This window comes from Calidris pugnax, unplaced genomic scaffold, assembly GCF_001431845.1.
Source record: "Calidris pugnax isolate Ruff unplaced genomic scaffold, ASM143184v1 scaffold51, whole genome shotgun sequence".
NCBI classification, from domain to species: Eukaryota; Metazoa; Chordata; class Aves; order Charadriiformes; family Scolopacidae; genus Calidris; species Calidris pugnax.
Window position 1 is genome coordinate 7,377,631 of NW_015090797.1, and position 26,248 is coordinate 7,403,878.

Consider the following 26,248-nt stretch of genomic DNA (forward strand, 5'->3'; position numbering starts at 1 on the left):
GTGCTGCTAAGCATATAGTCAAGTATTAATTCAGTACAGCATTCAAAACACTGAAATGAGTAGCATTCTTATTTTTCCAAGTATCCTTTATAAAAAGCCGCAAAGGAGAAGCTGAAAAGGTTAAATAAGGCAATGTGAGATGGCAACATTAGAATCAAGAAGAGTTATTTTATTTGAATTAACCAAGCTGTATTAAATCACATTTAACAGGCAATGCCTGATTACAGCTATACTTTTTCACCCCTTCATGTTAACAGCCAATAGAGATGAAAATGCTTTTCCACTCATCCAGTGATTACAGAAAAATCACAAAAAACTTCTACTTCCTTTTACCATCAGATTAATTTTATGTCTCTATTATTCAGAAGAGAGGATTAGATGGATCAAATTATCCCCTCAGGCTTCTTTTTTCTGATCGTTAATAGCAATTTTTTGTTCAATACCATAGACTGCTTGTTAAGAAGGAGTACTGAGTTGACATTTCCTCTCCCACTACACTGCAAGTTATGAACCAATGTTAATAAAGGTCACTTGAAATAGTAAAGAACAGTAGCTTCCAGCTTTTTCATCTGTGTCAGAGCAACCTGACAGGCGTATAGTTTGAATGAATTAAGCTTAGGTTTTCAATTTATAAAAGTACGGTTTTTATAAACGAACTAAAGCCCAAAAATATACTGAGTACATACACAAAAGGATGGAGGCCAGGAGTCAAGTCCTCTAAACAAACGATTCCTTAGAAAAGATTTCCCTGGGCCAAGAAAAAAAAAATATGGTTATTTAAAAGGAAGAAATGCCACATACAAAAATGCCTCAAAAGAAAACAGTTAAGCTACTGCAGACTTAACAGCTGAATTAAATTTGAAACTATGCCATTTCTTGACAATCTAAAAATTGCAAGTGACAGAACTCGATGCAAAAAAACCCACCATCCAAGTAGAACTTCTCACTTCATCAAAGTCACTTTTTGGTTAATGTTCAACCCTGCAAAAGCATCAACTCCTTTTTCAAGTTTTCATTGTGTTCTTGCTAATCTCCCTTACAAAATAATAACAACCTTTTCCTCAATTTTTTTATTTTAGGAGTTCATTCAGAACATATGTAGCAGACTTTACAGGAAAAGAAGATATATTATATCAGCAACTTCATTTTATTTTTTTTTTTTTTATTTTCATTGTATTCTTGCTAATCTCCCTTACGAAATATTAACAACCTTTTTCTCAATTTTTTTATTGTACGAGTTCATTCAGAACATATGTTGCAGACTTTACAGGAAAAGAAGATTTATTATATCAGCAACTTCATTTTAATATTTTTTTTTTACTTTTGGTCAAGCTCTTTAGACATGGGTGTTCATTCTTATTTTTTTCTGAATTAGCATAGAGGAATTTGTAAGCAATATTCAGTACTGATCTTAAAAAGGTTATTGAAAAAAACGGTAAACCTTGCAGACCATGTTCAAACAGAAGCTGCATTCAAACATCATAATTAGAAATCTTATTCACAAGCATTAATTACAACTTTCGCAGTATTTTGAATAATCTATATGAAATGGTTTGTTAATTCGATCACTAGAAAAATACTCTGTTCATAATATGACCACCTGACATACTGCATGTAAGTGAAAAAAAAAAATTATAAAGGTAAAGTACAATATAATGAAAGTATTTATACTACAAAGACAAAAGTTAACTATAATTCTGGTCTCACAGAAGAGAAAGTACTTACTGAACAGTTTACCAAAAGATTCCCTTTTTGCCTTTTCAGCTTCATAGAGATGCTTCCCATCCTTTATTAAAGCACCTGCCCACTGTGGAAGGGAAAAATCTGCAGTTAGTTCTTCATTTATACATTGACACAAAGGTTTGGTCTCAAAGTTTTATTTACTTACCTCCCTGTAGTGTTTATACTGCATATAAGTGGAAAAAAAAATTATAAAGGTAAAGTACAACATAATGAAAGTATTTATACTACAAAGACAAACATACTGCATGTAAGTGAAAAAAAAAAATTATAAAGGTAAAGTACAATATAATGAAAGTATTTATACTACAAAGACAAAAGTTAACTATAATTCTGGTCTCACAGAAGAGAAAGTACTTACTGAACAGTTTACCAAAAGATTCCCTTTTTGCCTTTTCAGCTTCATAGAGATGCTTCCCATCCTTTATTAAAGCACCTGCCCACTGTGGAAGGGAAAAATCTGCAGTTAGTTCTTCATTTATACATTGACACAAAGGTTTGGTCTCAAAGTTTTATTTACTTACCTCCCTGTAGTGTTTTATGAACATTTTTCTCCTCACAACTTCAACAACAGCTAGACAGTACATCTGAGGAACAGTACTGAGAGCCTCTACCACCTTGACCCTTTCTAGGAGCTCGGTTACAAGACGAAGCAATGCCTGTAGTTTCTCTCCATCTTGGTCAGCATGAAGCATTACAAAACAACACCACCTACAAAAGTAGTTTACACTTTAGAAGATAATAACATCTAAATTTCACTAAGATTAGCAACATGTCTGGATGAATCGAACAATTACATCATTCTACATGGAACAACAACAGGTTATCTGGAAGTACCAAGCAATTCAGAATTCAGTAGCCACCTTGCAGTTCCCCATTAATTTCTCACAGTAAGATATCCACATCACTGCTCAAAAATGAACACTTACCATCATTTGAGCTAAGGTTTGTTTTGTGTTTTTTTTTGGACAAGTAATGCTCTTAGCATACATAACCTTAAGAGGAATGATAATGCAACCTTCTCCAGAAGAATTAAAAAAAGCTGGTACATCCAGAGCTAAGAAGGGACTACTTTTTGTTTATAAATCTTAAAAACACTTACTGAAAAGCATTAGCAAGAAATATTAAGGGTAGGAATATCCTCAAAGTAATAAGATCAAAATATTGTTTGGGAAGTTCACTCCATCTACTCACGCGCTACAGATAACAGCCCCTGTAATATAAAAATTCTCACACCTTGTAACCACAACTTCAACTATCTTACTATACAATCAATACATTTGTTTCAAGTACAGCCACCCAACATAACTAAATAATAGGATAACTACTGAAAACGTGATCATCTTATGTGTTTGAGGGGAAAGATTACAGCAACTTTGCCACCACAGTAGGCAAAAGGTGGACGTATATCTCACAAGTAACAAAAAATAATAATTGCTGTTATTGATGGAAGTGAAATAAAAATGAAACAACAAATAAAAACAAGTCAGCACTAAGCGACTAGGAACACATAGTAACTGAGAAACTACAAGACATGCACTGTTGACTTTCTCATATAGTGATGAGCGGTAAGATATAAAAAAAAGAGGCCATTATATGAAGCCAACAAGTGGCCAGTTCAAAACACAAAGGGAAGTACATTTTCCACGCAACACATAGTTCAGTTGCAGAACTTATAAAAAATAGGAGTCTGTGGATTCAAAAAGACGTTGGATAAATTCAAGGAAAAACCCTCCATCAGCAATTAAACACAGAAGAGCCAGAAGAGCTGCTTCCAGATCAGGCAAGAATATTCTTCTCTTAGAATATTTAGATATAGCCAAGTTTCTTTCCTCATTATTAGATTCCCATTATGGTCATTTGGTACTAACTGCTAATGAAGACAAACTCAAATAACCTTTGGTTTGACCCAAAATACAGTGGAGCTTTTTTGTATGTTTGTTTTGTGGTTGGGTTTTTTTGGGTTTTGTGTGGGCACAGGTTGCTGATGTCTTTTTATTTCTTTTTTTGTAAACATCTCTGCTTTATTCTTCTCTTCAGATCTTTCCTCTTTGCATTCACTCTCCACACCTCACTAGCTTATTCCTCACAAAGGGATGCAAGTATTTTTCTCTAATAGCTCATTAATTAAGTTACTACTACATTACACTACACAAATACTTTAACATATAGAAAGTAAAAGTGATATTTATGGCCATCGAGATTCTACATACTATCCCTAAATACCTGCTACAGTGAAAAACAGTGAAAAAAGGTCATCTGTTATGCTAAGAGCAGATGCATAGGAAACAGAGACAGATAAATTCACATTTCTATTCACCTATCAGTAATTTATTTTACAAATAATACATTTGTCACTAGTGCACTGTTGATTCTTCCTGCACCTTGCATCTGCCTCATCTATACAAACTGCAATCTGTTCAAGAAGAAAAAAAATACATCTTCTTGACAGATATCCAGTGTGCAAGTCTAACAGGGTCAGGACGTTGCCTAATTATTTGCTGCTAGCATAAACAACTTTTTTCTTCCAAAAATTCTTAAACTGTACACTTTTCCTATATATATGACATGAAAAATTATCTACATCTTAATAATTAAAGTGCAGTAGCGTGAAAAACCGTATTTCCCATTGAGCAATATAAACTACTTACTGCCTTGCACGTTATACAGTAATGATACATGAAAAATTACCATTTTTACTGGCTGTGACTGGGTATAATTATTTTTCATGAACTACAAGTAAAACACACTACTGGCATGCTTTTCTGCTTTGATGTGATCACAAGCTGCTGAAGGTTGTTTCACTCATGCTTATTATAATCCTTTGAAAAGATCAGTGTGATTGCCAGTCACATTTTAAATAATAAGACACTGACAACTTCTGAGGTTGATGAGAGAAGGGACTGTAGCTTCTTGGATATTGTTTTATTGGTATGAAAACAGTTTAAACTCCAACAAAAGATTATTTCAAAATTATATTTTGTTTCACACTTACAAATAACTTCAAATTCAAATTGAAGTGGTCCAGCTTTTATTTTCTCTTGCATTAAGAAAAACTCTATGCATTACCAAAGATTTTCTTATGACACATTCTTTAAACAGTCTTGATGCAAATGGAAGCAATAAAAAAATTGAAAAGTTGTAACTTACTTCAGTCTGACTTGTAGATTATTTGCAAGCTCCTGTTTGGCAGTGGTACATTTCTGTTTAATATCTAACAGTTTTCTGTGATTAGTTAGCATAATCATCAGCTGATTTGCATGACTCAAACACAAGTCAGGCAGCACAGAAGGATCTTTCAAGTTCTCAGCTCTCTTCTGATTAGCCAAAAATCCCTAGAGGAAGAGACACATTTGTTAAACAGGGTTTTTGACAATCAAAAAGCATGGAAGTGATCCTTCTTCCTCTGTAAGAACGCAAGCATTTTAATAAACATGTTGTAACCATTCAAGAGTATAACAGAATGCTACATAGGCGAGTGACAAAGTTGCTTTCTTTTCATTCTATAAACCAGTCCAAATAAATTTCATCTGATGTTTCTCTTCCAAACAGTTACCAACACAACCCCATAAGAACTATACACAACTAACCAACACCAGTGAACAATCACAAGAGTTAATGCAGCAGAAAAGTAGCTACTAGAATGGATCAACTACCATTCTAATTTCTGCAACCAACCAGCTTGTTAAGTTCTGGCATATGCAAGACTTCACATCAACTTAGAGCATACTCAGTACTACTGCGCGTTAAAGAAAATACTTTTTGCATAAAGAAATTCATACATGAAACTAAATCTTCTTGAGAGCCAAGATCACAGCTAGACATCTTATTTGCATATAGGACTTAGGGACAGCAAAGAACTCTCTGTTGAGGATGGTAACAGGCAACTCCTAGAAGGCTGGGGGGCAGAGCAGGGAAGATGGACTGCCTTAGATAAACATGTCTTAGATGGCTGATTACAGTTCCACAAACTTAGTTTGTTTTCTTAATGAAGCATTCAAAACCAGACAAAGTGTTTCTTTCTGAAGCAGAGGTTGATGAGAACAGTAAGCCATTTTTTGTATAAAAATGCTGAAAAATAAAAACACTGTCATTGCTGATTTGATATTGAATGTAAAGCAATCTTGTCATAAGATGCTATTGCAAAGCCTGCGATAAGTATTTATACCCTAGTGAGAACAGCACAGAAATCAAAGTAAGTATCAAACAAATATATTAAGTGTAACGAAAAGAAAGAAACTGCACACTGAAGATGGAAGAAAATGCTGAAGAGTCAACCATTTACTGAGCTCTGAGCAACTTATGCACAGAATGATCGAGCACCCTCCCTGAAACAAAAGCAGGTCGCAAACATTTTAACTGTCTGTATTATCCAAGCCAAGTGAATGGGAATCAGAAAAGGTGGGAAGAACCATTACTGAGATGAAGAAGAGGACAGCCCCATGAAAAGAACTTGGGTTGTTTCATGAAGGAGGACAAAGACATTGAAGAAACATGCTGTGATAACTGTTAGGGAAGTCCTAAGCACCAAAATCAAAGGCAGTTTAGGCACGAGAGCGTAAAGCCAAGAAATAGCTATAGCTAAGAATACTGTCAGATCTGAAATTAACTGATGTTTATAAACATTAGGACAATCAGATTCTATAGAACTTTGCAACATGAATAGAGAAGTTAAGAAAATAATTGCTTTTAAATAGCAGCTCAGTAAGCTTTTTAAATGAATCACATGGCATGGAGCCTGAAGTTACAAAAAACTGCATGCAGTGAGCTAGAAAATCCCCTTCCAGCTTTACTCTCAGTTCCAAAAGGCTATTCATAAATTTGAAAATCTTTTGCCATTGCAATATCTATGAATCCATGTTTAAAATAGAATTTAAGCTAAAATTACCCTAGTAAGCAAATCAGAAAAAAAACAATTTTAGCATACTAGAAAAAGGACAGCTAAGGAAAACCACAGTAACCTGTCAATAAAAACTTAAATTCTGGATCAGAATTTTTCAGCTTTTTGTGGCCTAGAGAAAATAAGCCTAGAGCCTCCAACACATATACTGCCAATGGAATTACTGTTCAGTTGTTCCTTGTCTTGTTCTATAAAGTATAAAGTCCTCTTATTTTTTTATGAACAGAAATAGTGCTGAAAGGTGTGACATAAACACAAGTTGCAAGCACTACCTTTAAAAATACACAAGTCCCTCATCTATAGATGGTCTACTGTTGGCAAAAAGTTGTGTGCTCTTACATTTAAGCCAGGTAGAATTTAGTCAGATTTGACAAAGATATGTACAGATACTAAGGTAACATTTAAGCCAGATGTTTTCTTTTCCTTAAGATAAGGATGCTCACTAAAATCAATTTTCTAATCAGCTTTAAAAATAAGTAGGTACAAAGTTTATAGCTGTCAGAGAAATTAATCAGATCCTATTTTTATTAGCAGCTTTCTACATTAATGTGCAAAATGCTACACTAATACAGCACAACCTGGTTTTAAACCATGCACTAGATTTAACAAGATACACCCTAACACAAGCAACACCTTTAGAAGTATTTTCAACGTTTTTTAATTTTACTGTATTTTAAGTGATTCTTACTCATCCAGAAGAAATCTAATTTCTAAAATAAAAATAAACTAAATGTATTCTATTCCAGAAACAATACCATATACTGATATATCTCAGAATCCAGCAATTTTACACCAGTGCTTTGGTGAAAATTTTGATTGGCTGAATTAGGATTTAATATAGCTTTCCGAATTATGACCAAGAGAATGTTGACAGAAATACTATAGCTATAAAAGTATACAGCTTAATATACAGTAGACAAAGTTGCAGTAAACTACAGCTCTGCATGTTCCTAATGCATTAAGTCTAGGATATTTTAAGTAAGACAATTTTATTTTGTGAAGTGTCTTTTTCCCCCAATACAGATGAAGTGACATAAATATAAGCCCTATATTTAAGTTCTGGTGCTGTCCTCCACCCACTGTTGCAGTATCAACTATTTTTTAGGGTTTTTTTTTAGTTTTTAGCTGAGAGTTATGATAAAACTCTGGAAACTAGAAAAATGACCACAAGATGTAAAACTACCAATACTTAAATGACAAAATGTTATGAATACAGGACCTTTTTGGGCATCTCCAGTTGATAAAGTTGAAAACCATCTTCCATCAAGATGTGCAATTGTTCTGTGGCAATCTTTAACAGCATATACATATCAAAAGTCTACCACCTTCCAACATTACACACACAAAGGTGTTATTACCTGAGCAAGTTCTTTTTGTTCATTCACCAGTCTGCTGCAGCTTGCTATCATCTGGTCCAACGCATAGAGCCTATCCTCAAGGCCTTTAATAGCCTTCATGTTCTGATTATCTAGTTTGGCGATAGTTTGTCGACATTCTGCCAGAAAGGGTTGGATGATCCTTGGATCGAGCTGGGGAAAAAAAAAAAAGTTTATTAGCAGTTGACATTTTGAAAGGCGACATGAGCTCGCTACAGGAGGTTTTGTAGCCTTAATATTTTTTTTTCTTACGAGATCTAATGTGTGCCTACATCTGTCATCTGTTTCAGAATTCTGAGTTCATAGCCTGTGGATTTTATATCACAAATCAGGACCCTTACAAGGGGAAGGGACATTAGTTGAGGGGATAAGGCAGAGTCTGGGGGGAAAAGACAGTATAAAGATAACGGACACAGTCTACCCCAGAACAGAGTTCATAGAGTTAAAATCAGAACAAGGGATGAATACGACTCAATGGAAAGTGCAGTAGGGAGGGTAGTGGGAAAAAGCTGCAAGACCTATTAGCCTTTTCCCACTAAATGAATGTTTTAATTGATTTCTTAGACAAGCAAATCAGTTCTAAGTTACTGGAAAACAAGCTATGGAAAAAGAATACATTTGCAATACTTTTTGCTAATGTTTTTCCTAATAAAAGTACATTTTTTAAATTATTTCATCACATTCCTTCACAGGCCATTACCCAGAAAAAAAAAAAGCATTTGAAATCTTAAGAGGCTACCAATGTCCACAGATATCAAGGGTGACTCTTGTCAGTTTCACTAAAAGAGCAGCAAAATATTGTAGTCTGTTTCCTTAGTTCTAGAAACAACACAGGTAATTGCAGTAGCTTATACAGGACAGACTTCAGTCTAAACCTGGAATAAATTAATTAGGAAAACAACCTAAGAGTCATTAGTTGTTAGCAGAATATGAATAAATTTATCCAAGTGGTTCTGGTATGCCATCTGTTATATGAGAATCCAGTGGAAAGGATCCTATCTGGTGGGGTCACATTTGCTGTCACAACAAGGGCTTCTTTCATCAACATGCAGGGTTAATGCCACTCATCACAGAGCACACAAATTAACTCTCAGAAAAGAAGCCACTTATATAAATCAATATTAGCATAAATAAAAGTACTATTTTCCCCTCAATCTATTATTTAACTGGATAAAAGCTTTCATACACAGCACTTTTTCATTCTGGAAACACCCTTCCCGGGTATAGAGAGAGGAACCTGAGGAGGAAAAGCATTACAAATTAAGAAGCAACTACAAAGAATGTGTCTTTCATTCTCTTCAAACAAAAAAACCTAAACAAACACAAACAAAAATTAACAAACAAGGTCATAAAGGGAAGTACTAAAAACTGGTAATTAGGCCAAAACTTTTCACAATAAATCATGTTATTAAGAGTGTGACAAAATACATCAAGGTTTTCTGAAAACTGCAATGGTCAGTTATCCTTATGTTATGGTATTATCTTGGTCTATCTCAAACGGGCTGTCCACCTTCAAGAACCAAAAATAGTCTCTCAGATTAAACCAGACTGTTTTTCTAGGATAATGTTCATTGCCATCCTATTCAGCACTGCTCCACTGTGGCACCCCGAATTATTCCCCCACAGCATCCCGAACAGTTTCTTGATAGACAAAATACTAAAGAACAATATAGTGGGGTGGTTTGGTGGTTGTTTTTTTTTTCCTTTTCATTTTACCTTCATAAACTAATTCTTTTCTTATCTCTTCTTACAAAAAAAAAAGTCTATTCCTCTCATTCCACCCTGTAATTTATTTCCTCCATCAATTCTATCCCATCTTTGACCTAATTGCATCCCTAGCACTCAGTTCTACTTTCACTGGTAGATAATATTGCTACCCTCATCTTAAAAGGCTAGAAAAAGAAGAGACTTTTAAGTGGCTAGGACAGCACTTAACAGAAATGTCTGGGGAGCTCCTACTTACCAATTGCTTTTGCTGCAGCCCAGGTTTCTGCAAATAAAAGTGTCATTTTCTAGAAACACCTAGAGGTTAGGAGAACCAGATACATAGCAGCACTCTGCACGATATACCAGTTCTACCAAGACTATCAGTATCAGAGGTATCAAGCTCCTATTCAGATGCTTTCATGGAAGTCCTACTTGAATTCAGAATTTCAAATAAGAAATGCAATCAGAAACCATTTCTATGGCTCATATTTCTAAGAAACAAAGAGCATGTGGGGAATGGGGGGAATGAGGGGAAAAAACAAAAAAATTAGCACCATTTTATTCCAGCTTGCTATGTTAAAGGTTCAGCTCATGTAAATATTAAAAGAACAATCATGTTGCAAGGTATTTCTTCAGCATTTTATTTTTCAGCTACAGGCCAATTCTGTTTTGAAACTAATTCTAAATCGATGGTAGGCAAAGATTCAATCAATCCTTTGTTTGTGCTGCTATCAAAACAGGGTAAATTAATGTTTTCCTAAGGAAAAACAGGAGCTACCACATTACTTCAAAGCTTTGGAATTTTGTGAACCAAAACAGAACAACATTGATCAATTACAGTTGTTCTGGTAGTGGCCAGAAGAGTCTGACTAAAGGATTCTCCCTACCTGCCAATTCTGCTTCTGCCAAGAAAGCAAAAAGAAATTTCATTTTTGCAGAAGCAATCACATTTTTTCCACAGCTACACAAACCAGCTTAAGTTATAAAGCAATTACAATAGTTGAAACAAAGGATTTCTGACTAGTCTTAGATAAGACAAGGACAGAAAAGCAGATAACTGCAAGACAACCTCTCTAAAACATGTAGTTCAGACATGACTACAACCTGATCAAAGGCACAGTAAGTATGAAATTGGTTGTTTTTTTCATTTTTGTATCTTTAATACCATTATAATTTGGAAGCAACTGTTTAATGTGTGCCCCTTAAAATACTGATTTTTAAGAGACATTACATTTGTGCCCTTTTCATGTTTTGTACAAAGTGAATTAATTTTCTCACAACCAAACTACTGGGTTTTGTTACTCTTGTTTTAGGCTCATGGAAAGCCCCCTGTAGCCTTACTGAACAAACAATACAGAGAGGACTGTCCCAGACTCAGCAATTCTTAAGTCTTTCACACAAAAAAGTGGTGAATATTTGTTTTGCTAAAGAAAAAAGCTTGTAACATCCAATCTTCCTCTTAACCTGTTCTGTACTACTAAAATTTAAGCCAGCTCAAAATCTTAAGCAGCCCTTAATAGTAAGTCAAATTCTCCAACTACTTTTAAAACAGAATTGAAAAAAAATAATGTACAGAACTGACTGCGTCATAATGTTCCCTACAACAGATAGGGTTTAGACATAATTGAGATAGTCTTCCAGTCCTACCTAAGGAGGAAATAAAGTGTCCAAGACAACAGAAACTGCTTTATTTGCTCAATGTATATTGAGTTGTAACAGTATAAAATTGTACATATGCAGCAAAAAGGCTAGACAACGTAAGAACAATAAGCTACAGTGAAAGCAAAGAAAGAAAGAAGACTCTAAGCAACAGGTTTTTAAAAGGTTATAATGCTCTCTGGTTAAAATAATCCTTTGGAAAGTAAAGAAAGTAAGCAACGTTTTATTCTGCCACCAGCAGAAATACAAATAGCCATGCTGGGCTCTCCTGAGTGCATCTGTATCACCTAATAAAGAATGCATACATATCTAGAGAGAGAGTATGTAAATCTACCACAATTAACCACACTGTCCTATATTTTAACAAAGGCTTCCGGATTTTCAACACAAAAAACATTAACTTTGGTCCAGGAAAATCTTTTACTTTCACTACTGCAACAATTTCTACAAAAAGGGCAAAGAAGGAGTAGAAGGAAAGTCACTTTGCTTATACACTACAAGCTACCTGCCAAAAGGATTGGCTATTTGAGAAACAAGCCAGATAACAAGCATTCATTGTGCAATTATACATTTTTTTAAAGATCAAATTCTTAATACTCAAGAACTTTTAAATTGCTTCCCACACCTCCCACCACACACCACACCCCAGCTTTTGCTTTAGTCTCCATTCAGAAAGTTATCCAAGAAACAACAAATTAGAAAAAGTTGAGTCACTTCAAAAGTACCATCATCTGGAAAATAAACAGCAACAGCAATTTAAAAAATAAATAAAAAAAAATAATCAGTAACTTACCCTGCTCATAGAATCAAAACATTTTCTGACCAGTGATTCAACATCATTAGGTCTATCTTGAACATTTATCCAGTCTAACAAAGACACATTGAAGGAAGGCTGATCATCATCTTTCAGTTCTACAGATGTTTCATTGTCCTGGACAGTAGCCATTTGACCAGATTCCTTATCACCTTTTACATTTTCGGGATCTGTGCCTTCCAAAGCTGAATGTTCAACTGACTTGCAAAACGAGGCTAACATTGATTTACTGTTCACTTTTGATGTATCAGAAGAAATCATTTTCCCATCCTCAGTTTCTTCACTTTCTGCCCCTCCGTGCTCAGTTGAAGAATCCAGTCTTCCTAAACACTCTCTGTAACTATGTCTCGTTAGGCACTCCAGCAGTGGTATCTTGGCCATGATAGAAACAGCAGAACCCAAGCTTTATTTTAAAAGGGTGAAAAGGAAAAAACATCAGTATCTAGAAGCCAACATGACATAAAAACTTAGATACAAACCACCCATAATAAAAAGTATTACTTATTTCAGAATTGAAGCAGACATCAAAATTAACTTGGTTAATTTCAAAATACTGTGTTCAATATCAACATCATGGGAAGACAGCTAAAGAAGTTACAATTTTTGCTCTCTTTCACTGCTAAATATGAACTCTTCCAAACTTCCAAGTTTATGCTTATAATGCAATTAAAAGAAAGTCTTTGATAAACTATCTATATTTTTGCTAAAAGCTATAAAGTTTAACCTTTTTTTAAGTTAAAACATGTTTATGCTTTATTTCTTTAATACATTCCATTAGGCAAAGCAGTTGTTCAATTACCATGATACTATAATTACTGTGGTAAGAAAAACATTAAAGATTTTCCTTGAAGTGGCAGCCAGAGTTTACGGGATACAAGTATACACACACATATATACACACACTCTCAAAGGTATACATATGCACCCAAGGACTGTGTTATGACTTTATACCTTCAACATGGATCATAATTCTTAATATCTGCTCAAGTGTATTAAAAAGCAATTAATTCAGGAGTGTAAATATGCATTTTAAAATATTGATTAATATCTGAATTTATTGTCTAGCTATTTCTAGTGCACATTTGGAAGGACTTCAGCTGTTCATTAACAAGCACATCTTCCACATGATTCAATACAGGTTTCTGCGTGCTGATGAATACAAGGAAAAAGCATTAGGACAGAAAGAATATTCTCCATGACACATAATTAAACAAACAAATACATGCTTGATTAGTCAGAACTAGCACCAGACATATAACAGTCAAAAAATAAGTTTAAAATATAGTAACTTGGAGACTGAGGCTTAAGTTTAATGGCAAACGTACTGTGTAAGTTTCAACTTGATATCATCTATGGACTGCAAATAGCTTGAATATGCATTTTCAAACTTGAAAAGTAGCTTTTGGTAAGAGTATGTACAATCTTCCAAGTTGGCCATTATGGCAGCCCAGCCTTGATGCTGAAGATGTTCATCATGTACAAGACCTTCACAAAAGGAGCAAAGTTTCTTGGCAACCTCATACATTTCCTGGAAAAAAAAAACAACAAATCACTTCAAGTTATTAATGTTTTATATAGTTACCACTGTAAAGTGAGCCATTTAGAAAATACTAACATAAAAAGTGTTAAATTTAGATATCTAGAGTTGTACACCTTAAAACTTCAACCAAAAATAACAAAGCTTCTATTCGTAAATAAAAATTTAATTAAATGACGAAAAATCTGTAGACAATTTACTGAGAAGTATCTTCGAAACAGGCAGGTGAAAGTTGCAGTTCCAAAAAACCTTATAAAGTTAATTAAATGCTGCTAGTCTAACATATTCAGTGCACACATGCATGAATAATAATGCCTGTACAAATCTGATAGAAGGAGCTGGCAAACAAGGTCCATTAAGGAGAAAATTATTGATGAGCCAAGCAGATGCTCGGAACAAGACAATGAATTGCAGGATCAGTCCGCAGAAGCACAGTTGCATCAGATGCAAGAAGACATGTACGACTAAAACAGAGCAGACTGTTAAATGAAATCTTCCGTGGATTAATAAACTATATGCAACACAATGAGCAGCAGTGCAGTGTCCACAAAACTCTAAAAAACACCCTGAAACTTGGTATATGCAAACCCACATGGAAGCTTTTCTGCTTAAGAACTAAATGACAGAGACATTTTACTGCCATAAGATGAGACCTACATGTAGCAAGTACTTAATCTCACTAAAAGTGCACTAACAGCAATGTTTATTGTATTATTATATTAATTATTAATATAGTATATTAAATTCCAGAGTTTTAATTCCAAGTAGAAGAGTAACTATTTTAAATTTACCATTTTGAGTTTACCAGTTTAACAGAACATCCACCTCAAAGTGCCTTCTACTCAAACACCAAAATAAGAAAGTAAAACAAAAGTCATACAATAAGCTCACAATACAATATTTTGGCTCAATACCACTCAATAACAGACTACATGGAAAATACTCTCCTAAGCATATTAGTATGTTGGGTTTTAATATATACCTACCCTTCAATAAAGAAAATCTTACTACATTTTGCAGGAGATTGAGCATACTGTTGTTAAACCAGGAACGAACACATAACTCTGCTATAGTACATGTAAGAACACCACGCATGGAAAAATAAGTTATACAAATAAAGTGAGAAAGCAGTATTAAAAATGCAGCACATCAGTATATTTCAGAATGCATTTGCTGCCGAATACATGTTCAGCAGCACATATGCATACACCAAAACCAGATAAGCTCAACAACACTATTTCATGAAATAAACCACAAAACTGCAGAGCATTTTATCAAAACATTTTAGAATATTTACAAAACCTGAAAGTTATGAACTTCCCCCCCTTTTTTTAACAGTCCAAGCCTTGTCTCAAGCAGCATGACAAAATTCCACTGTACTTCAATTCACTAGTATCTAAGCTATGAGCAGAGGAAAAAATAATATATAAACATACTTATAAACACAACTCCAAGGAAATAAAAAGCTATTACTACCACTTTGTAGTAAAGATGCCATTTGTCTTGTTGTTTTCCAAACTTTGGTCACTTTCTGTGCACATGAGAATAAAGATTTCCTGTTTGAAAAGAACAGTTATTTTATTTGCTGCGTGAGCTCTCACTTCTCAAGTCGAAATCAACTGGTAATGCAACTGGGACAGGATCCAGATAGTGCCAAAATCTGCAAGTCATTTTCTTCTGACTATCTCCAGCTCATCTATACCACATAAATTCACATAAGCTCACTAATGCAATACTGACAACTTGAACATTTTTATTATTATTTTCTTAAATTCACTTTGTACAGAAATTACTCAAAGGCAAATTCCACAGCATATAAAAAAGCAGTTACTGCTTCCTCAATTACCATATTAAGAGCCAAAAGAACAGGCTGTTTCACCCTAAGGTATATTACAAAATACTCCAGAAATATGAGGCTGAAAAGGTAACTGAACGTCCCCATTGTGTTCTAATAGATGTCCTGGGAATGTACACAAGCATTTCATTTTCAACTCAAACACTTTTCTCTTCCCAAAGCCATCCTTCCTCCAAACTATGGGCAACAATTCCAGAAGTGAGAGCATATGCAGAACCACACATTAATATGAAGACTACAACAATATAAGCCATAAACAAAATCAAAACAGATCATAAAGTCTTTTTACGCAGTTCTTTCAAGTGAGTACCACAGTTTACTGGGAAAAGTAATGACTGGACTTCTCCCACTTTCAAACAAAAATGTTTCTTTACAAGTCCTGGGTAGAGGTTTTTGTCAGTTCAATTTTCCTTTGGACAAACTCACTTACCATGGCACAACTCAAATGTGTAATGAGGAAATGTATAAGCTAGGCTTGATATGCCCAAGACATACTCTTAACTAGAGGCCAGTATTTGCTTTTTTAGCTAGATCTATTTACTGTGTTCACAATGGAAGTCAAAAGTTACAAGTTAGTGTTGTCCTATGAAGCTTCATTATATGCCATTCTTGATGCTTAAAATGATGTGTCATCAATTTAAGATCTTAGTTTTAACAAGGTTAGTTACAAGTTAGTGTTGTCCTAATGAAGCTTTATTATATGTCATTCTGATGCTTAAAATGATGTAATCAATTTAAGATCTTAGTTTTAACAAGGTTCTTTTGTCAGCAAAACACTTTCAAACACATAACAGAAGTTGCCAAATTTTAACAAGGGGGAAAAAAAAAGAATATAAAAATCAGTACAATTGAGGTAGTTTGTTACGCAAGGGGGAAAAAAAAAATAAAAAAAAAATCAGTACAATTGAGGTAGTTTGTTACACTATTGATGACCAGCACCGACACTTTGTGCCTAGGAGTCTAATCTATAGCAATTTACCCAAATTTAACCAAATCAGAAGCTTGTGTCCCAGCAGTCTGACTCCTAAAAAAGTGAGAGTAAACATCAGCACTTCCAAGTCGCAAATTTCTTTATTTTTTTTAGAAACCACATAACAGAAGGGCATTCTCATAAGTGTCAGGATCTGTCATATAACAGATGTGCCCAAAGGTAGTTACACAAAAATATCCCAATGCCATTTAAGGGAGATGTGCCCAAAGGTACTGTTACACAAAAATATCCCAATGCCATTTAAGTATTCAACCAGGTATTCACTGTCAGATGAGCTATAGCTCCTTACTGTACACGCAGGAAATGTGGACGTTAAAACAAAAAATCCCCTTATGAAAGCAATCACAAATACAATCCTGAGAGACAAAAGATTTTTTTCTGAGCTATTTAAAGCTCATTGAGTTCAAAATTCATTAGCCTGAAAACAAAGCTAAGTTTCTTTCAAATAACATGTTTTCAAAGTTACGGGCAAGCTAACCCACTCCAAATCAAATTGTACGGCTAAACAGAGACATGACTGTTTCAGGGCACATATGCAAGTTATTACAACAGCATTCCATATTATCATCCTCTCAAAGTTATTTTTACATGTGTATCCCAAGTACTGAAGAAATTCTCTCCGGGTGGTGAGGGCCGAGCAGCAGAATTCTGTCTGCACGGATGAACCTGAACACAATTAGAGTCTGCAAGAACCCATTACTGCTTTTGATGCTGGTTCATTATCATGAAATAAGCTCGTTACGTTCAAATAGTAAGGAACATTACTCTTCATTCAGGGGGTCCAAGCAGATGATTCTAACAAAGTTCAAACCACACAGAGGAACTATTTGTCCAGCTATCAGAACTGTTTCAGTCTTAGGCTGTACTAAGCAGATACCAATGCAGGGAACAAGAACACTACATTAAACCCTTGGTTTATTTTTTTTAATGCTGCAGGGAGGGGTCAAGAAGAAAACACTGTTTCAGTCAGCCCTACAACACTGCTTTCAAAACCTATTTGCAGCAGGAAAACCAAGCGGTGAAGCTTTTTGCTTCCTTTGGAGTATCTATGTAGCTTTTAAGTAGTGAAGAAATTAAAAACTACACAGATATTCCTTGCTAGCCATTCCACCATTACTGGCATACATCTTCAAGTGACTTGGCTTGTTCTTCCCACCATTTCCATAGACAACATTTCTGAGGAGACCTCCTCAGGTTGTTTCAGAAGGATTAAGACCAACCTATTTCACATAACCAGTATGTCTGTATGCAGAAAAGAATTAAGCATCTCTCTGCTAAATAAATAAAGTCTAAAAACTGAATTATGTCAGGGTTATAAATAAAGGCCTGCAGTCCAACATATGTTTTAACACTTCTCAGTAAAGTTGCCAGCGCCAGCACAGAAAACGAAGCCTGCCTAACAACAGGCTTGCTTTTGTCATTGATTTTTCACAGATCCCCTCAAGGGTAATTGGCAGACACCCAACAGTTCACAGAGCATAAAAATTAACTTCAGTTGCCTTGTAGAGCTATGTCCATATTACTCTGTTATAGCAGCCTACCTAGAACAGACAGCTTCACCATACCACCAGAACATAGACCTCAAGAAGCACCACTACCAGTACAAGACTAGACAAATCCAAGCTCATCTCAACTCACTGTTACACTGAGAAGTAAATAAAAGCATCTTCACTTCCCAATTTGTCAAGAAATTCACAGGCCCACCAGAAAGATTTTTATCTTTGCTTGGGTGCTTTAACAGAATGTTTACTTGAATGATTTCCTTCAATCATCTTAATTTAAATTTAGGTGATTCTTCCGATTGTAACTACTTCCATTTAGTAAGTTTCAATCAAAACAGCAGAAGCAACAAAGTATGTTTTAGCCAAAACAGAAATTAACAGGTAACATATTTCCCACCAAATTCAAGACTTGGTCTTCGCATCCTATTGTCATAATTCTGCTCATCTGAATGAAAAAAATCCAGGGAAGGCCTGTTTGTGGTCTTTGGACTTACCTCTAAAGAACAAAAGTTCTCAGGAAATGCAGGGTTCTTTCCATTCTCTACAACCCTGTGATAAAAGGAAACAAGTCATCAAAGTCCTCTATTGCCATGGGTCTGAAATCCTGTAAAAAGGACTCCTCCTAGGTTTCAGTCACCCTAGGAAAAAACCCAACCTCAGGCCAACAAAAAAGATCCTTGAAAGTAAAATTACACATGTCCATACACTATAACAGCAGATAAACGCTTACACAGAAGGTAACCATTATCTTGTCTACCAAAATTAGTAACCAAGACCATTACCTCTAATTCAGACACCTCTCACTAAAACATCAGTAAAGCTACTGGATTAACCACTTCAAGGTTTCAGCTTTTAAAACCTGTAATTGAAACAATTCACTATAAGGGAGACTGATATTTCACAGCAATTTCTCTCCTTTCTATAGACAGCTGATTATTCCATTCTCCTTTAATATTGATCGCTTTTGGTGACAGAGTCCTTTGGACATTTTGCTCAGTTCATGGTTTATTACATGCTCAGAAAATATTTCACCAGCATAATACAAAATAAGCTATTCTTTAAGTCATAGCTTAATGACTTTTTCTTCAGTACTGTTTTCACTAGCTCCTCGGTCTGACATTAAAAGTAGGCTTGGAGAAGTCAAGTGACTAAAAAATAATTACTGAGAAGCTGACAAACCACCACAGCCAGTGAATCAAACCATGGTACAAGGTAAACAATAATTTCAACCAGCTTGATTTCAAACCACTCAGTCTTTTTCTCCTGGTGATTTTTCTAAAAGCTTGATCTAACAGTACTGCTTACAAAAGCCAAACAAAACAAATGCTATATCTTTTAGCATACCTTAGGGGTAAACTAAAACATACTCCATTTTAACCCCACCCAGCTCAATTACTTCAAAAGATTATGAGGTTGATCACTAATCTAAGTTACACAGAAGTCTGGACTTCTGCGGAGGAGCTAGAAGTGTGTTTGCCAATTAGACTAGTAATTTAGCCAAAAAGATTGAACAGCATAAATTCAGCTACACAATTGTTACAAACATTACAACACCTTAAAGAACACTAAAATTTTAAAGTAAACCTTTTCCAGAGTGTCTCAAACCACCTTTCTAGGAGAAGTTAAAGAGCATTTCTCTAAATTGTAGAGGCACAGCTTTCAGGAAGCATGACTATACTTCTTGGCTTTAGTATTGTGAAGCATTTGGAACTAAACCAAGAATGATCTAGGTACCGTGACTGCAGCCATGGTTTTAGGCAACCAAATGAAATTACCACAGTTTCTCATCCTCATTTCTCAAAGACAAACTGACCGGAACTGACAGCTTGATGATGACAGCAACAGCATCACATGAAATGTGAAACACATCCACTAACAAAAAGTCCGAGTTTTCAATATTCTTCTGTAACAAATAACATGGGAACTAAAAAAGTAGAAAAATAATCCTTCCCTAAAGGCTAAGCTACCAGAAATTATATAAGCAGTAGTGTTAAAAGACCACACTATTAGATGAGATTCACACAACAATCTATTGCACAATCCCCTGTGTAGAGAACAGCTTGTCTTCTCCTAAGCTGGTGCGTACATAATTTTGTGTGAACACGCTGTGCACCTCATTGTCCACATAATGCAGCTCAAGGACAAAACTGCTGAACAGGACCAGAGGTGGGCAACCAGGCTAGTTGTACAAAGGTAAGCTGTAACCCTTTAAGCACAGGTATCTCAAAGGTAAGATTTTAGTCAAAGGGAAAGAAGGATACTGAGACAAAATGAAAAAAAAGAAAGTTGCTTTAACTGAGATTTAAACATCAGAGAGTAAATGCAAAAAAAAAAGGATCTGGTAAAAAACGTTTATAAAACATTGCGCCACATGACAAAAGCTATAGCAAGAATTTAATTGGTAAAGGAACAAGTAAGGAAAACGCCAGAGAGTAAATGCAACAAACACCAACCAAAAAGGATCTGGTAAAAAAAGTTCATAAAACATTGCGCCACATATGACAAAACCTATAGTAAGAATTTAATTGGTAAAGGAACAAGTAAGGTAGTAGACATAGCTTCTTTAAAGCTACTGAATCTTTACACTGTAAATTCTACATAACGAGTTCTCGGGTAATCACCAGGAACTTAAGAAAACCTCTATAGATATAAAAAAAAAAATCACGAAAGCAAGAAGAAAGAAGAAATTGAGGTACCTTGATGTGATGATCACAGTACCATAGGAAACCAAACAGGAGGTAATAAGTTTACCACAGGAATAACTTTTGGTTAGGAGGTATTAAAATCTAAAAAAGGCTACATAGAAGTTAATGAAATTAGTTTCAATTGGGGAAACAAAAAAAAAAGGCTACTTTGACATATACCTATGCATATACAGACAAAAGGCTATAAGAATGCTGGAGCCTCCACTGTGAACTAAAAAGATGAGTTTTGTTTATACCTGACCCACAGGAATGATTTTTGGTTAGATATTAAAATCTAAAAAAGGCTACATATAAGTTAATTTAATTAGTTTCAATTGGGGAAAGAAAAAAAAATGCTACTTTTACATATACCTATACATATACAAACAAAAGGCTATAAAAATGCCAGAGGCTCCACTGTAAACTAAAAAGATGAGTTTTGTTTATACCTGAATAGTAAATAAGGATATCTAAAAATTATGGGGAAAAAAATGCAGACAGTAAAAGCAGAATTTCAATCAATAATGGTCACTTTTAGACAGGCAAAAAACAATGGAGAGGAAATAAAGGCATGGATTAATAAAAACACTTGTTAAAGGAGAATCTAGAACTACTTGTTACTGTAAAAAAAAAAAAAACAAGTTAAAGGCCATATACCAGCATATACAAAATATGGATCAGAAAAAGTTAATCAGAAATATCTGTCTGCCTTTCTACACAGTACAAATAAGTTTCAAAATAAGGCAAAACAAACCACCTTGCATACAGTTTACAGCTTAGCTGCCAAGTAGCATACAGTTCAAGTCACAGGTACTGAAAAACTTTATTAAAGTAAACAAGTTTTCAAGCAGGCTTAAAATGAGGGAGAAACAAGACAGAAATAAAAGTCTTCACACCCTGAAATATTGATAATTGCACACGTGATGAGTTTGCCTGTTACTAAAGTAGACATAGCTAGAAATAATCAAGAGCTCTTGCACAATAAGTTAGCAGCTATCTTCTAAGCTATTTTTACTATTTCATGTGCTGTTTACTATTTCTATTGTAAGGCAGATTTTTCATGCCACTTTTGCAGGAAGTCTGTCGTACAGTACTCTCAGCGTGGCTTTGGATGCATCAATCTCACAACAACTGAGGTTCAGAGCCTTTCTAGCTCCCCCCAGATCTTAATCAATTTTGAGAAGGATTAATATCCCATGTTCCTTCTTTCTCCCAGCCAAGAGGCTTATGGTCAACCTTGAAGAAGATTAATGTTCTAACCACATTGCCTCTCCTCCCTCAGTTTCCTCTGAATTACTGCTTAATATGTTTCAAACAGGCATCATGAAAAACTGCTTTAGTACAATACTGCTAATACTCCTTTATACAGTTCTTGCACCTCAGTACATCTAAAGTTATGACACCCTATTTACTAACCTTCCACTATATATGATGGTTTTGTCATTCCCTCCCAAAAAAGTACCCAATGTACTTTCACAGGCTAAAACAGAGCCTATGGTTTTGAAAGGTTTAAGATCTTGGATAAGATTAACCATGTGTAATAAAGTGTATCAGATTTAAGAATATGACTACCCATTTAATCTTTGAAGAAATTTTTAAGTTTTTCACAAAAGTCTAATATCGTTGCAATCCTTTCACAAGCAGGGAAGGTATGGAAGAAGCGGGAAACAGAGTAATCTTTTTCCAAAAATAAATCTGCAGGCTAAAAATAAAACCTGAATTTTATTTAGATCCATGTTTAAGGACTTTTACATACTAAATTCCTCCCCTATCCCATAATAATATTAATAGGTGCCATCAAGTATGGAAAGATTTATTTTCTTCTTGCCAATCAGCTCAGAATCACCCTCTCTAGATAAACTCTTCAGTCTCTAGCTAAACATTATAGCTCCAGTTGGCAAATAAAATCTGGACTCCACGCAGAGACTTATAGGAGTATTTTTGAAATATGGGCTTCCTTACAGGAGACTTGCCACCAGAACGAGTCAGTAAAGAGCTAAATAATTAATTTTAAAACAAACACTGCAATAAACTTGCTTGTTCTTCATATTAATACATTCTTCAGAATCAAGGGGTAAGAGAAGGTAGCACTAACAATTCAAGCTAAGTAGCAGCATTTTTTATAAAATTCCTGGAATATAAAAATTTTAGTCCAGAGGAATTAAATCAGTTCCATCAGTGTATACTAACTTCATCAGACCAAAACCAAGATTAAGACTCTTCAAGACCACAAAATCAGGGATGGGACAAAGAAAGAAGATAAAATATCAACAATGAGAAATTTAAGACTGGGTACCACCACCTTTCACTTCCATTACCCTAAATAAAGCATAAACACTGAAGACCATAGTAATTACTACAGCCCCCCTCCCATTTCATACCAATATTAAGTATTTAACAAGTACCGGTCTGGCTGATTTTTATAAGATCCTCTTAAAACCTCACAAAAAAAGGTTTTAAAGCACTTTCCGTTTCAGCTTCTAAAACAAGAATCCTCACACTCTTCAAGGAGCACAAATGAAAACCTCCCACTCCAAGCTGAATTCGCATTGATATCCACTCTTCTCTGTATGACAGTCATATGATTCAGACCCCTAATAACTCAAGGTCTTATTTACTAAGTCAGCAGTAACTGTCAACAGGTGGTAGAGAGAGGAAAAGAGTCTACTGAACTCAATCCTTGCCTTAAGTCAGACAGTACATCAAGGTCAGATTATCCATGCTAACTTTCTCCCTCCTGACAGATCAGGAGGCCAAGGGGGAAAACCAAAAAAACCTTGTACTATATGCAAGACTTAGCACTTTTCTCTGCATTCAGCTGTACAGTATTAAAACACAGCCACTTGAAGTGCTAAATATTCTTTTGGACTGCATTAAAGTCTCACTGAAACTAAGAAACTTTATTACCAAGACAACATGCTAAAAACATTACTATTCATTTTGTTCTAAGTGCTAAACATAACTGTTCCCCTGCTCCCCGCCGTTGAAAGTTAAAATAATCTTTAGAACCATGAAAAATATTTAATGCATTTAAATGTAAAATTTGAAAAGGAAAACAAAGGCAGTATTTCCTAACATGAAGAAAAGCAATCATTCCAGCTACAGAAGACATTGTCTCACTCTCTGGAACATGGCAGCCGTTTCTGCATGCACCTGATACCTTACTGACCACATTGCAGGGAACTAGTTCCCCCATCAAAATAATACATAAGTAATCAAATTGGGATTCTGACAAGTTTGCTTTCTATGCAAGTAAAAGCCGGCACTCGATAATAAAAACCCTGCATTTTAGGAAAAGGAAGCTTAGATTTATGAATGCTTCACCAGTGGTTTAGACATAGAAGATGAAACAGAAGCTTGGCAAGGTGCCTTTGAAAATTATACTGCTAATTTTCCACTTGGGTTAGCAAGATTTCCAAAGTAACTCTGGTTACTTTGTTCTCTGGTTGAAGCAGAGTGAAGACACAGAAAATAAGGCAGAGCATTAAGGCACGGGTCCAAAACAACCAGACTACTTTTATTTTGCAATGCTGTAAACATATGCATCCATAAAGCTGTATCACAATATGCTTTTGAAAGAAGCTTTGAACATGCTGAAGAAGCAAGCACATTTCAATACCTACGTTGAAACTTGAAGACAAGGCTCTGAAGAATACATCATCACTAAACCACCATTCTCACTGTCCTTTGAACGGTTTCATCCTGTATATCAAGTGTCCCCTCTGACGTACAAAAAGGTTATTTTCCTTTGATGTTCAAGTACAGTAAAAATTTACCTACCACAGCAAGTTGTGTCCGTGATGCTACCGTATGAAACACTGCAGGCATCATGAGAGATTCTTCTACTTTCAATTCCATCTCATTCTCTGCTGAGAAAGTGGTTTTGGGGATAGCTGGTGGACGTTCACACAAGATCATTTCTTTGTTGAATAAAAAAATTGGGTTGGTATCCTACACTCAAAAAGAAAACAAAACCAATCACTGAGTAACACCAACATACTGTTCAGTCATCAGTGATTTCATCATGTGGGTGACACGTCTTAAGAACATGTTAAAATCTACATGTGTAAGTTGAATACATAAATATCCGTTTCTCAAGTGTAAGTTGAATACTTAAGTATCTGTTTCTCAAGCAAAGAAATCCAGCAAACAGTACACTATAGAAAAATACTTAGAAATCCCTTAGTAAGACATCTTTTTCTTTCTCTATAAATGACAGTTTAGACAAAGAATGCTGTATGCACTTACTGTTCCAGCACTGTAACTACACACTCTTCTGTCTGGCGCCATACACTCTCCTCCATTGACAACCAGTACTTGGTGCTGAATGGCAATCTTATACTTTGTTTGAATTGCATGTTTCAGATCAGCCACACTGGAAAAAAAGACAGGAAGAGAAGATCACACTATCAGCATATTTGTGTCTCTAATTTTACATATTCCTGTAATGACAGGTAACTGGTCTATGTCAAAGCAGAAATTTTTTTAAAGAGCTATTACTTTTTATTCTGCATAGTGACATATTCCTAAGTTTTTTAAGTGCTGTAATGTGTTACATTCCTGATATCTGGCTAATATGCTATCAGCTAAAAGACAACAGCCTCTGCATTACTGGGAAGCCATCAGCAATCTTTCCAAGATGACCCAATAGCATGCTGAAGTTCTGGATTAAGTCACATCAAGCATTTAGGATAATATCGGTAAAAGTTTTATTACCGTATTTGAATACTTTAAGAACAAACGCCTGACTTACTGAAACCCTAGAAGATGACAACAAGAGTATTAACACTTCATTATGTATAACGTAAGAACTGTTTCACCTAATCAATTCTGACTGATTTACAGTACGTGAAGTGCAGTACAGCACTTAACAGGAAATTAAACAATCCACATATACACAAATCCATATAAACATTAAAGACATTTTTAACCTGGAAACAGTAGACCAATGAACCATTCCTGGTTTTGTTCACCATCCTCATACCTTACACTCTGGATGATGACATCTTCACTTTACTGCATATCTAAGTTTTAGACTTTGTCTTGAAGGCACAGGCAAACACCAAACTAAAGAAGAACTTACTAATATGATACAGTAAGTATCACAGACCCAAACTAACACACAGAATTAGAAGTTAAACTGTTCAAGTGAGTCATCTTGGATTTTGCGTAGTTTCACTGTTGGAAAGATTCTTCCTCAAAGAACTATCCAACTGAGCAAAAAGTCAGTCCATACCAGACTATTTGGTGCCTGGTCAGATACTGCACCTCACCACGATTTAGGAACAGAACGTCCCAATGCACCAGACAGCATTCAGAGGTGCTGACACACCTGCAAATGACCCAGTAGATCCAGAATGGCTGAGATGAAACACTATTTCATACTCAATACCATCAGTGGGCTTTGCAGAAGAGCTTACAAAACCAATCAGTGTAGACGGTCTTAAGGCCCTTCCAAAGTTTCAAAATCCAAACTCACTTGT

At 35.2% G+C, this 26,248-nt stretch overlaps 1 protein-coding gene across 2 annotated transcripts in view; it reads right to left on the reverse strand.

Annotated features, from left to right (window-relative positions):
- Window positions 1-26,248, reverse strand: part of RB1CC1 (RB1 inducible coiled-coil 1) — a 77,366-nt gene that overhangs the window by 41,121 nt on the left and 9,997 nt on the right. The window contains exons 1-9 of one of the 2 annotated variants that reach the window (XM_014936966.1): window positions 25,014-25,134; window positions 24,546-24,716; window positions 13,522-13,724; window positions 12,176-12,599; window positions 7,999-8,169; window positions 4,891-5,075; window positions 2,265-2,451; window positions 2,102-2,183; window positions 687-748 (exon numbers count right to left, since the gene is read on the reverse strand). In XM_014936966.1, coding sequence (XP_014792452.1) covers window positions 687-748; window positions 2,102-2,183; window positions 2,265-2,451; window positions 4,891-5,075; window positions 7,999-8,169; window positions 12,176-12,599; window positions 13,522-13,724; window positions 24,546-24,716; window positions 25,014-25,055 — 1,527 coding nt within the window. In that variant the 5' untranslated portion in view covers window positions 25,056-25,134. Of the gene's footprint in view, window positions 1-686; window positions 749-2,101; window positions 2,184-2,264; window positions 2,452-4,890; window positions 5,076-7,998; window positions 8,170-12,175; window positions 12,600-13,521; window positions 13,725-24,545; window positions 24,717-25,013; window positions 25,135-26,248 lie in introns of those variants that run through there. The other variant, XM_014936967.1, reaches the window with a different exon arrangement.